Source organism: Fusarium oxysporum, chromosome 4 (genome assembly GCF_000149955.1).
Source record: "Fusarium oxysporum f. sp. lycopersici 4287 chromosome 4, whole genome shotgun sequence".
NCBI classification, from domain to species: domain Eukaryota; kingdom Fungi; phylum Ascomycota; class Sordariomycetes; order Hypocreales; family Nectriaceae; genus Fusarium; species Fusarium oxysporum.
The window spans coordinates 2999411-3013050 of record NC_030989.1 but is presented as its reverse complement, the minus strand read 5'-3'; the positions used below and the strand labels follow the sequence as shown (position 1 = coordinate 3013050).

General features: G+C 52.3%; 2 protein-coding genes across 2 annotated transcripts; both read left to right on the top strand.

Moving 5' to 3' along the window:
• Positions 1-319: 319 nt before the first annotated feature.
• On the top strand, positions 320-1075 carry FOXG_03946 (uncharacterized protein; the record flags this gene model as incomplete). The annotated part of the gene is made up of 5 exons (XM_018381817.1): positions 320-663; positions 713-744; positions 785-842; positions 899-997; positions 1042-1075. 5 exons carry the CDS (start codon positions 320-322, stop codon positions 1073-1075), a joined length of 567 nt encoding a protein of 188 aa, XP_018238400.1.
• Positions 1076-1317: 242 nt separating this feature from the next.
• FOXG_03945 (uncharacterized protein) lies at positions 1318-13579 on the top strand (the record flags this gene model as incomplete). Its single annotated transcript, XM_018381816.1, has 4 exons — positions 1318-1467; positions 1524-1974; positions 2029-8888; positions 8966-13579. 4 exons carry the CDS (start codon positions 1318-1320, stop codon positions 13043-13045), a joined length of 11541 nt encoding a protein of 3846 aa, XP_018238399.1. The 3' UTR covers positions 13046-13579.
• Between the last annotated feature and the right edge of the window lie 61 nt (positions 13580-13640).

Genomic DNA, 13640 nt, shown 5'->3' with positions numbered 1-13640 from the left:
TAGGACTATCGGGACCGGGAAAGGAACTGTTCATCCGGTAAGTGAGAGCGGCTGTGAAGGCGGAGTGGAGAGGCCGTTTAGAATCCTTGATGCTCAAGCCCCTGGAATCCCATTCCCATCTAGGACGTAGTCGTGATAGAGTATCGAGTAGATTTCCCATGTGTTTGGCAAAACAAGTCAAGTCCTGAGGTTCTGTCTTCCCATCCACTATCTTATAAAGTCAACGCCACTGTTAGCTATACCAAGCTGAACTTAGTGAAGCCCCTTACTTTTTGCCTTTGAGAATTATTCTTTTGAAACACTACTACTATCTTTTACAATGACAAAATTCTCAAAGACTAGTGAACCCATTGCGGTGGTTGGCACTGCGTGTCGTTTTCCCGGCGGCTGTAACACACCTTCCAAGCTCTGGGATCTGGTGTGCTCATCCCGAGATGTCCTGCAGAAAGTGCCGCCGGCTCGGTTTAATGTGGACTCTTTCTACCACTCTGATCCGACGCATCATGGTACTACCAATGTCACGCAGAGTTACTTCCTAGATGAGGATGTTACAAAGTTTGACAATGGCTTCTTTGGTATTCAGTCTATGGAGGCTGAGGCTATGGATCCTCAGCAGAGGTTGTTGCTGGAGACTGTCTATGACTCTGTTGTCGATGCAGGCTTGTGAGTTATCCCTTGTGCCCGTGACAAGATAGTCACTGACAATATGCAGGGCGATGGAGGACTTGAAGGGCTCAGATGTGAGTTTTGACAGCAACACTACAGATCATATTTCCGGTTGCAGAACTGACCGATCTTGACATGGAGACATCAGTATTTGTGGGACAGATGTGTGACGACTGGTAAGTGCTCAGATCATATATCTGCACGCTCAGCATGTTACTGACAATGCATGCAGGGCCCAAATGCTTGCCAAAGACTGGGACGACATTCCCACCTACATGGGCACTGGCGTTTCTCGCGCCGTCATGTCCAATCGTGTATCATACTTTGGTAAGTAACTCTTTCAATCTGATATCTCAATTGCTAACGTTGTAACAGTGAGTGGAACGCTACAGCGCTGGTGCAGAACTAACATGAACGACCCAGTTTGACTGGCACGGTCCCTCAATGAGCATCGACACAGGTTAGTTTTCCTCATCTCTGATCTACAAACCCCACAAGCTAAGAAGAATGATCTACAGCATGCAGCTCAAGTCTGGTTGCAGTGCACGAAGCAGTCAGGACTCTGCGTAGCGGCGAGTCCAACGTTGCAGTCGCTGCAGGTGCAAATCTCATCTTGCTTCCTGGCATGTACATCTGCGAAGCAAGCTGCGCATGATTTCTCCTACAGGTCGGAGTCGTATGTGGGATGCTAGCGCTGATGGATATGCTAGAGGTGAGGGATTTGCCTCGGTTATCTTGAAGACGCTGAGTCAGGCACTTGCCGATGGAGATCCCATTGAGTGCATCATTCGCGAGACTGGTGTGAACCAGGCAAGTGACCAATTCCATGTGCAGGAGATGGTAACTAATGATGCTAGGACGGCAAAACACCAGGCTTGACTGTGCCTAGCAACGTCGCTCAAACAGCTCTCATTCGTGATGTCTACCAGCGCGCCGGGTTGGACATTACCAAGCCCTCAGATCGCCCTCAGCTCTTCCACGCCCATGGAACAGGCACCAAAGCTGGAGATCCCAAAGAGGCTGAGGCCATTTCCACAGCATTCTTCAGCGACGACCAACCTGGCGATGAGAAGCTCTACGTTGTTTCCATTAAGACCCAGATTGGTCACACGGAGGGCACAGCTGGCCTTGCAAGTCTGCTTGGGACCATGATGGCGATGAAGAATGCTACTGTGCCGCCGAACATGCACTTTGAGACGCTTAATCCTGACATTGAGCCATTCTACAGCAATCTCGAAGTTCCAACTTCTGCAAAGACATGGCCTGATGTACATGGAAGCGTCAAACGTGCTAGTATTAACAGCTTTGGTAAGAACCCCAGCGCCGTCATCCGCTTTGGACACTTGCTAATCAATTTTATAGGCTTTGGTGGTACCAATGCTCATGCAATTCTGGAGAGCTACGAGCCTGCTCTTCATAGCCAGCCAATAGCGACCACTGAAGCAGAGTCTCCTCGTCTATACACACCGCTTCTGTTCTCTGCCAACAGCGAGAAGGCTCTCAAAGAAGTTCTATCCTCATATTTGAGCTTCTTGGAAGAGCGATATGAGACAAACATGTCTGATCTGGCTTGGACCTTATACAACCGGCGCTCAACACTACCTTACAGGAGTAGCGTCGTTGTCCCTGCTGGTTCTGGAAATTCTCAAGAAGCTGCCAGAAGTGCTATTCTTGCTGAGATTGAGCGTCTGACAGACTCAACGCACAAGCTTCACCGATCCTCGAGTGTCGCTGCACCTAAGATTCTCGGTGTCTTCAGCGGTCAGGGCGCTCAATGGCCTCGAATGGGTGCTGTACTTCTCGAGTCATCTTCTTGGGCTCGCGACAAAATCGCTGAGCTCGATGGCTATCTGGCTGAGCTTCCCGCCTCAGACGCACCGGACTTCACACTCGAGTCTGAGCTGCTTGCCTTCAAGGAGTCTAGTCGCGTCGCCGAGGCCGCTATCTCTCAGCCTCTCTGCACTGCTGTTCAAGTCCTTCTCGTTGATCTCATCCGAGAATTAGCAGGCATTCAGCTCAGCGCTGTGGTGGGCCACTCGTCTGGTGAGATCGCCGCAGCCTACGCTGCTGGCTTCATGACTCGTCGCGCCGCCATCGTGACAGCTTACTACCGCGGTCGCTATGCCAAACTCGCTGCATCGCCGTCCTCCAGCGATATTAAGGGCGCTATGGCAGCAGTCGGAACAGACGAAGCTGACGCACTCGAGTTCTGCGCTCTTGAGGATAACGCTGGCCGCATCACCGTTGCAGCTGTCAATGCACCCTCGAGCGTCACTCTCTCTGGTGATGAGGATGCTATTGAAGAGGCTATCGCTGTCTTCCAAGATGAAGGCAAGTTTGCGAGACGACTCAAAGTTGATACAGCGTATCACTCTAGTCACATGCAGGCCGCGGCAGGACCGTATCTTGAGGCCCTGCAGAGAAGCGGTGTTCGTTTCGATGAACAAGTCGCTTCTAAGCTGCGCCCTCTCTGGTTCTCAAGTACCAACGTTGATGCTGCGCCTATGAAACGGGAGAACTTGAGTCCTCAGTACTGGATCGACAATATGGTCAAGCCAGTCATGTTCGCGCCAGCTCTTGATTGCGCGCTGGCACATTCGGGACCTTTTGACATGGCGCTGGAACTGGGACCTCATCCTGCGCTCAAGGGCCCTGCTCTGGAGAGTCTTGGAAGTGGTACACCATACCAAGGTGTGCTTACTCGTGGAAAAGACGACGTTGAGAGTGTCGCCGATTGCTTTGGCGCTGTCTGGCGTAATCTTGGTCGCGGCCATGTCAACTTTGCTTTAATTGACGCTACCCTCTCCTGTCGCTCATCAACACACACTGCGGTCAGAGACCTCCCCTCATACCCTTTCACAGCAGACTCTCAAGTCTTCTGGTCGGAGTCCCGATTCTGCGCCGCGCTTCGTCAAATGGATGGGCCCGTCCATCCTATCCTCGGCCGCCGCATGGTCGAGAACAGCGTCCCGGGTATGACTCAATGGCGTAACATTCTTCGCGCTCGCGAGATTCCCTGGCTCCGTGGCCATCGTCTCCAAGGACAAGTCATCTTCCCTGGCTGTGGATATGCGGCGATGGCTCTTGAGGCGGCGATGATACTGGTGCGAGATCTCAAGGATTCTCCGACCGTGAGATTGTTGAGTCTCTATGATCTTACTATGGATCAGGCTATTGTCTTTAACGATGACAGTTCGAGTGTCGAGACGCTTGTTACTATGAAGACTGTTGAGAGTAGCCATGATGAGCTTGTTGTTGACTTCGTTTGTTGCTCTTATCACACACACGGACTGGCACCAGCTGTTACATCTACTCACGCTCATGGTCGCGTCGTCGCTCGTCTTGGTGCTCCCTCAGCAGATGCCATTCCTGGTCAGACCGCCCAGGACCCGGCTCGTCAATTCAACCTCGCTCCAATTGAGATTGACCGCTTCTATACTGAGCTAGCCAAGCACGGTTACCAATACTCTCCTCCGTTCAAGGGCATTGTCGAGATTGAGCGAAAGTCCGACTTTGCGATCGGAAAGATTGTGGATCAATCTGGTCCTGAGTGGGAAGACCAAGTCGCTCTTGCTCATCCTGGCCTCATGGACTCTGGTGTCCAGACTGTACTCGCTGCCATGGCTGCGCCTGGCGATGGTCGTCTGTGGTGCCTGCAGATGCTTGTTGGTATTGATGCCATTCACGTCAATCCTTATTTCGCGTCAGCTGCTCGGGGCGCGACCATGGCTTGGGAAGCGAGTACCACGCTTGGTGAGGATGCGGATTCACTTGGTGAGGCCGTTGGCGATATGAAGATGCTTTCGCCTGATGGCCAACAAGCCTACATCGCTGTAGAAGGTGCCAGGATGAGGCCATTCACTCCTGCTACTGCTGCCAATGACTCGCCTCTCTTCTCGACCTGGGTCTACGGTCCTTCTGAGCCTGATGGTGTTCTCGCGTCGCGCGTCAATCGCCCTCAAGAGGTCGCTGATGCCGAGATTCGCTCAGCCGACAACCTTGACAGACTGTCGCTGTTCTACGTACGACGTCTCGCTGAGCTTATCCCCGCTGGCTCAAAAGCTCGCGATGAAGCTCAAGAGCACTTCAAGCGCCTTCTCACTTGGTGTGACCACGTTATTGGTCTCGTCAGTCGCGGAGAACATCACTTCCTGACTCCAGAGATGATGAACGACACGCAAGCTGAGGTCGATCGTCTTCTGGCGGAGTATGCCAACTCGAACGACTTCAGACTCACCCACGCCGCTGCTAAAGCTCTTCTTGAAGTCGTTCCTGCGAACGAAGGCAACGTGCACGAGTATCTTACCAAGGATAATATGCTCAATCGTTACTACGAGGAAACTCTTCGCTACGAGGCGAGTGATCAGAAGATGTACAACATGATGCGCCAACTTGCCCACATCTACCCTCAGATGCGCGTTCTTGAAGTTGGTGCCGGAACTGGTGGTGCGACATCCCACGCTTTGCCCGCTATTGATGGTGCCTTCTCGGTGTACACCTTCACAGACATCTCTACTGCCTTCTTTGACAAAGCAGAAGAGAAGTTCAAGGACTACTCCGGTCGCATTAACTTCAAGGCTCTCGATATGAACAACAGTATCGAAGAGCAAGGCTTTACCGAGTCATCTTACCACGTCGTGATGGCGGGAATGGCCCTGCACGCAACCGGCGACGTCGAGGGTGCTCTCCGCAACATCCGTCGTCTTTTGAAGCCCGGCGGTCGTCTCATCGGCTTCGAGAACATCAACAACGACGCCGTGCGATTGGGTATTGGTATGGGTGGTTTCGCTGCTTGGTGGTCTGGCGCTGAGTATGGTCGCCCTTGGGGTCCCATGTTGACGCTTGAGCAGTGGGATGATGCTCTCAAGAGGACGGGCTTCACCGGCGTTGACACACATACCGTTGGCCATAATCAGACGCAGCCTATGTGCCTCTGGGTCTCAATGGCGAGAGATGAGAAGGTTGATCTTTTGAGGGAGCCGCTCACTGTTGTCCCTGAGAAGCAGCAGAGCTTGGTAGTTGTCGGCGGAAAGTCTCTTGGTATGATGGATCTTGTTGAGAAGACTAAGTCTCTTGTCGCGCCATTTTATCAGACCACAAGCCACTTCAGGTCAATTGAAGCCCTCAACGACATCACCGAAGATCAGTTCCCCGAAGGCTCTTCTGTTCTCTGCCTGACCGAACTCGATGAACCCGTTCTCCGCACCGTCACAGACCCCAAGCTCGACGGTCTCAAGACCTTATGGGCTCGTGGCCGTAACATTCTCTGGGCCACCAAGGGCGCAGCATCAGAGCAACCCTACAACAACATGGTCGTCGGTCTTGCGCGATCAATTCGTCAAGAGTACCCCAGTATCACTCTTCAGACGGTTGATCTCGATAGTGCGACCGTTGGGGATGGGTCTTGGGTACCGTCTTTCGTCGCAAGTGCTCTTAGACGTATTGAACTTCTTGACAAGTGGAAGCGCGAAGAGATTGCCAATGGCGCTGATCTGAACGACAAACTTCAATGGACTCAAGAGTCTGAGGTGCGAGTCGTTGAGAAGAAGACTTACATGTCGCGATTGAACGTCAACAAGGAACTGAACCATCGCTTCAACTCAATCCGTCGTATCATACATGAGGATGTTGATCCTCAATCACCCAAGACTTCATTCAGTCTCAATGCCAGTGCCAATGCGCCAGTGGCAGCTCCGGTCATCGGGCAGATCTCGCCTCTGCGTGTTCAGCCTGAGACTGATGCTGCTGTCCCAAGCTACCAGGTTCGCATCCGAAAGTCACTTCTCCAGGCTTTGAGGATTGGCACCTTGGGTTACCTCCGTCTTTGCGTTGGCGATGCTGATGGTAAACGGGTTCTCGCCTTGACACCTTCTGCTGAGACACCAGCGACAACCCCCCAGGACCTCACGGTCGCTCTTCCAGCTGGTGCTTCGGAGGAGCTGTCTTCAATGGCTCTGTTGTCGACCGCGGCGCACATCGTCGCTGCTCAGATTGCGGCATTGGTACCCCAACAGAAGGGCAGTCACATCGTCATTCACGAGGCTGATCCTTTAGTGCGCACTGCAATCATGAACTTGTTCGAGTCGCATCCCGCACCATCATGGCGCGTCAGCTTCACAGGCTGTCTGATTGAAGGTCAGCAGCCTCAGTATCTCCCTGGCAAGACCACGTGGTTGGCGCAGGAGATGTCATCCCGCGCTATCAGAAAGGTTCTCCCTCCTTTGACCAGCTCCTCGCTTCTGGTCGACTTCTCAGCGCCCAAAAGTCCTTCTTCAATTGTCGCGTCTGCCATGACCGAGTGCCTTCCATGGTACGCTCGCACGGAGAAGTCGCTGATCCGAAATCGCGTCGAGGTTCGCACAGGTGATCTAGGGGATGCGAAGGCTGCACTCCAAGCTGCTTGGAGTAAGGCGAGCAGCATGGTCATTGAAGCTCGCGATCGTGAAACTATCCCGCTCAACCACATCGAGGGTTTCTCTGCACCAACTGGCCAGTCGCTGCACCTCCTCGACTGGACTGCTCCATCAGTACCAGTGCGCGTTCATCCGCTCGACCATCACACCGACATCTTCCGATCCGACAAGACCTACCTTCTCGTCGGTCTCTCAGGCGAGATGGGTCAATCGTGCTGTGAATGGATGGCCGCTCATGGAGCACGATATGTCGTGCTGACTAGTCGTTATCCTAAGGTCGATCAGCGATTCATTGATAACATGGAACAAGCTGGTGTCACTGTCGTCCCGCGCAAGCTTGACATCACTAGCAAAGAGTCTCTTCATCTGTGCTACCAGGCCATCACCCGCACGCTGCCACCAATCGCAGGCGTTGCCAATGGTGCTATGCTTTTGCAAGATGTTCTCTTCAAGGACATGGATGCTGCAAATCTGAACAAGGTCCTCGCACCAAAGGTCAATGGTAGCATCTACCTCGATGAACTTTTCGCGGATACTAAGCTCGACTTCTTCCTCATGTTCAGCTCAGCAGCTAGTATTGTCGGATCTCGAGGTCAAGCCAATTACGCCGCTGCCAACATGTTCATGGCCTCCCTCGTCAACAACCGCCGCAAGCGTGGCCTCGCTGCGTCCATCATCAACATCAGTGCCCTCATCGGTCTCGGTTACATTGAGCGACAGAAGATCTATGACGCGAGCTTTTTCAAGGACATTGGTATCGCCAATACCTCGGCTCAAGGTCTTCATCAACTCATTGCCGAGGCGATTCTCGCTGGCCAGCGCTTCGGTCCTGTTGAGGATATTGAGGGCGGTGAGATCTCGCAGGGTATCATGCCTCAGTTCTCGGATGATGAGCACAAGTCATTCTTCATTCATGACTCCAAGTTCAGTAACATGTTGATTGAGCGAGTTGACGGCGATGCAGATGCTGATGCGTCAGGTAACGCAGCTGCTGTGTCGCTTAGTCGCCAATTGAAGCGTGTAACGAGCAAAGACCAAGCGCTAAGGGTCATCACTGATGCTTTCACTTTGAAGCTCAAGAAGATGCTGCGCATTCCTGCAGAGACTGACGTTCCCGAGTCGCTGGCATTGGTGGACCAAGGTGTTGATTCGCTTGTCGCTGTGGACGTGCGATCGTGGTTCTTGAAGGAACTCGACACCGATATGCCTGTTCTGAAGATTCTTGGTGGTAACTCAATTCTTGATCTCGCAAGCGATGCGCTGGAGAGAATTCCCAAGGCTCTTCTCGACCTCGACCGCGATGATGACGAGGCAAGCAATGCTGGACAGCCGCTCAGTGACAAGAAGCTTCCCGAGACTTCAACCTCAAGCTCCAGCTCAGACATTGTGACTGGCGACTCTGACGCTGTCTCACAAAGCTCAGCGACAGATGTTTCCACAACTGCAAAGAGCACAGCGGGAGCTGACACGGCAAGCATCCCCCCATCTCTGAGCGACATGAAGAATAACAATGGATCGGATGACAGGCATAAGCGAGAGCTCGAAGACGAGGCAGCCAGAAAGCGCCATGAGCATGAAGAAGCGGCGGCGAAGAGGCGGGAGGAGATTGTGAAGAGTTCCAGTGAGATTGTCGATGAGATGTCCCTTGTTCAAAGTCGATTTTGGTTCCTTACTACGGCGTTGGAGGATAAGACTACGTTTAATGTTACGATTTCGGCGCATTTGAAGGGTAGGGTTGATGTTGGAAAGTTGGAGAGAGCGTTGGAAGGTGTTGCGAAGAGGCATGAGATCTTACGAACGAGATTCTTTGTAAGTGACTACTCCGATCTTTTCGCCGGAGCAATTGATGTACTCTGTTATGAGAACGAAGCTGACCAGTATCACAGTTTGGAGGCAAGTCCCTGGAGACGCCCATGCAAGGCGTTCTCTCCAAGCCAACGGTCCACCTCACATCGCGACACATCACTAGCAAAGCCGATGTTGAGCAAGAGATGGAATGGCTTCACTCTCACCCTTGGAACCTCGGCGACTGGGAAACCATCAAACTCTCACTTCTTTCCCAGTCCGATACTGAGCACTGGCTCGTGTTAGCATTCCATCACATCGTCTTTGATGGTTACAGTCTCGAGATCTTCTGGCGCGACCTGGCAAAAGCCTACAACGCCAATGGATCGATTCCTACTTTGCCCGATGCGAAGCAGTACCGAGCTTATATTGCCAAGCAACGTCAGCAGAACCTGTCGAAGCCATTCGAGTGGAGGAAGGCGATTGAGTACTATCGCAAGCTCATCATGCCCGAGCCCGAGCCACTTCCTCTTCTACCTTTTGCAAAGGTCAGCCACAGGAAGTTACTCGAGAACTACAGTTGTTACAACGCGGAGATCACTCTTGAGCCTTCGGAAGCAGCGCGCATCAGGAAGCTTGCCAAGGCCAATCACTCAACTTCATTTCACGTCTACGTCGCAGCCCTTCAGACTCTGCTCTTCGGTCTGATGCCCGACTCCATTGATCGCTTGTTCGTCGCCATGGATGATACCAACAGACTCGATAAGGATTTCATGGATACGATCGGCCTTTTCGTCAATACCCTCTTCCTCCGCTTCGATCGCACGGACTACAACAAACTCTCCTTCTCAGATGCCGTCAAAGCCGCTCGCACAAAGACTTACAAGGCCCTCGAGCACTCCGTTCTTCCCCTCGATGTTCTGCTCAAAGAACTCTGCATCACCCGCCACGGCGATGCAGTACCCGTCGCGCAAGTGCTGATTGACTACCGCGTTTCGCACAAGGAGTGGTTCAGACTTGGCGACTGCAGGGCTGAGATGGGCACCGGTCGAGCAGAGCGCCAAGGTAGTGATATTGCATTTTATATCCTTGATGACTCTGATGAACAGAATGGCGGGAGTGTTCGAGTCGGTGTTGAGGTCCAATCGACGTTGTATGATGGGGAGCATGCTGAGATGCTTATCAGGGCGTATACCAATCTTTTGAGAAAGGTTACGGCGGATGAGGCTGGCTCGAAGATGGCATTGAAGTCGCTTCCACCATGGAATGAAGATGACTTGTCTATTTCTCTGGGTCCTACGATTGATGCTTGGCCTAACGCCGACACGCTCTCGCACCGCATTGAAGAAATGATCCACGAAAACCCGTCTGCGCCGGCACTTGACGATGAAACGAGTCAATTGTCCTATGAGCAAATGGGCCGTCGTATCGATGAGATCGCCTCTTCTTTGATCTCAGCTGGTTTGAGCGAGAATGACTTCATCGGTGTCTTCCAAGAAACTGGTGTCGATTGGATCTGTTCCATGCTCGCGATTCTCAAGCTGGGCATGACCTACGTGCCCTTGTATCCTCCCATCGGGATGCCTCGATTAGCAGCCAATGTGCAGGTTGCTCAACCCCAAGCAGTTCTCGTTGACAACTCTACAGCCGACAACTTTGATCAATTGGGAACTCAATCCGCCCAGATGATCCACGTTCCCGTCGCTGGATCTTCTACACCTGAAGTATCTATCCGAGCTCAACCTGACCAGAGGGCTATGATCCTCTGCACAAGCGGCTCAACAGGCATTCCGAAGGCCGTCATCCACACGAATCGAAGTCTCAAAGCGCTCGTTGAACCGCACGCCATTGTCCAAGAACAGGATAAACCTAGCTACGCTGCCCGAGTCCTTCAACAGAGCGCTTTCAGCTTTGATCTCTCAATTGATCAGACCATGCTTGCGCTCTGTAACGGCGGTTGTGTCTTCGTCGTTCCTAGCTCGAAGCGGGGCGACCCTCTTGGTACAGTCGATATGATCGCCCGACACAACATTACGTATACGATGTGCACGCCGTCGGAGTATAGCATCTGGCATCGCTTTGCTCGAGACCCTCTTCTCAATTGCACAGTTTGGGAGAATGCTTCCTCGTCGGGTGGGCCTCTGTCAACTGGGCTTGTTCGCGCGTTTGCTGGTCTTGAACTTCCTCATCTCAGAGTCTTCAATCACTGTGGTCCGACTGAGACAACTGTTACCAACAGGATTGAACTTGACTTCAATGACTATGCTGAGGGCGAAAAAGCGCAGATGCGATACGTCACTGATGTTGGCTTCCCTTGTGCCAATTACTCTACGTACATTGTCGACGAGAACATGAAGCTCGTTCCACGTGGTTATCCTGGTGAGATTGTGGTAGGCGGCGCTGGTGTAGCAGATGGCTATCTTGGACGTCCGGATCTTACCAAAGAGAAGTTCATGCCAGATCCGTGGACTTCGTCAAAGCAGTGGAAGATCATGTATCGTACTGGAGACCGGGGCAAACTTCGTGCTAACGGTATGGTCGATATCTTGGGTCGTATTGAGGGCGGTACCCAGGTCAAGCTGCGCGGCTATCGGATTGAGTTGGGCGACGTTGAGAGCGCTATCTTGAGCGCAGCTCATGGCGTTCTGTCAGATGCTGTTGTGACTCTACGATACCCTGAGGATCGACATGAGGACCATGATGATGACGGCTTCCTTGTCGCCCATATCGTTGTCGCTGACAAGAGTCTTCGTCGTCCTGAAGTAGAGTCCTTCTTGCGCAAGATCATCTCCAAACTCCCTCTGCCTCATTACATGCTCCCAGCTTTGATGATGCCAATTGATCGCTTCCCATTGACAGCGCATCAGAAGCCTGATCGCAACGCGATCGCAGCCCTTCCTCTCCCCGCCTTCACTCCCGCTACGGCCAATGACGCAGCTGTTGAAGAAGGCAGTCTTGAGTCGGAGACACAGAAAAAGATCGCAAAGATGTGGAGGACTCTGGTCCCAGCGAGTGCCTCTGCTGCCATCACAGCAGACACCGACTTCTTCCACGTCGGCGGAAGCTCGCTGCTACTGATCAAACTTCAGGGCATGATCAGGAAGGAGTTCAACGTGTCGCTTAGGCTTTTGAACCTCATGGCTGCTAGTAAGCTTCGTGAGATGGCAGCACTGGTGAATGATGAGGTCAGTGGTGGTGATATCGATTGGGAGAGGGAGACCAAGATTCCCGATGAATGGTTGAGCTTACCGCAGGTCGCGTCGCAGAAGGCGGATGGTTCTCTACACGTTCTTGTCACTGGCGCGACTGGGTTCTTGGGGCGAAATTTGATGTTCCATCTTGCCGAGTCTCCTCAAGTGTCTGAGATACACTGTCTTATCCGCGACGCGTCAATCACGGATCCCAGCGACAAAGTAACTCTGTGGCGTGGAGATCTCAGCCAACCCAACCTGGGTCTATCCGACGCTGATTTCACGCGTCTCAGCAACAGTGTCGACGTGATCATCCACTGCGGTGCCAATCGTTCTTTCTGGGATGATTACCGTTCCCTTCGCGCCGTCAACGTTACCAGCGTCGCGGAACTCGTTCGTCTCGCGCTTCCCCACCGTCTTCCAGTTCACGTGTTGTCCAGTGGAGCTGTCAAACGGTATGGAGATGGACATCCACCTGTCGATGGCAGCAATGGATACGTCGCGTCAAAGTGGGCTGCTGAAGGATTGTTGCGTGATGCTGCGAAGCGAGCTGGATTGCCTGTGTTTATTCACCGCCCAGCACCAACATTGGGAGATGGGCAGACTGGTGATGAGGATACCATCACGTCAGATGAGCTTCTTCGTCTCGCGAAAGCCATTTCTCTGCGCCCCGATCCCACGGGTCTGAACGGTACAGGCCATTTCGCGCCAATTGATCAGATCTCCAATTGCATCGTCGACACGGTTCTCCAGCCTTCTGATCAATCACAAGACGGAGTACAAATCATCGAGCACGCGGGCACAAAGACATTGAGCATGGGTGAATTTGCGAACCTCTGCGAGCAATTGCCAGAGTTGAAGGAGCTTCCCACTGCAAAGGTGCTCCAATGGTTTGGTCAAGCGAAGAAGCAGGGATTGAAGCAATTTTTGACGGCGCTGGAGGTGGAGTTTAGCGATGACAAGGGCGATACTGCTGTGATGAGCAGATGAAGGATGTTGTCGTTAGGAGCAATACGGCCGGGGTACGAGGTAGGATAGAGGTGCCTGGAGTTTGTGGATATTTCTTGCATGTACTTTTTCTCTCTCTTTTCTTTTTTTTTATTACAATACTGTTCTTTTCTCATCATGTGAGCATATTTTTCTTTCCGAGTATCCGGTGCAATGTTACTGTCATCACCAACCCTGCAGTCAACCCCACCAACTACCCTGCATCTTAATGCCTCTCTCACCCCGTCCATCCTCCAAAAATGCCCAATCGATCAAGCCATTACAATAAATACATGTTCATATTCACTCTATTGCACGATATCTCAACTACCAGTGATAAATCGCTTCATCTCGGAATGTCTCACCTCACTTAAACTTTCCCCATGATCCGACTCCCACGATAAACTTCTATCATCTCAACTGTCGGGCCGTTGATGTGGGGTAGCAAACTCCAACCGCAACACCATTCAAGACAAGATCTACACTCATAACTTGAACCTCGTCTTCCATTCGATGACGATGAATATCGGTCCGACACTACCTCGCCAAGTCGGTCCATTTCCCATGTCTTCCCCACAACCAGCAGATTAACCTATGG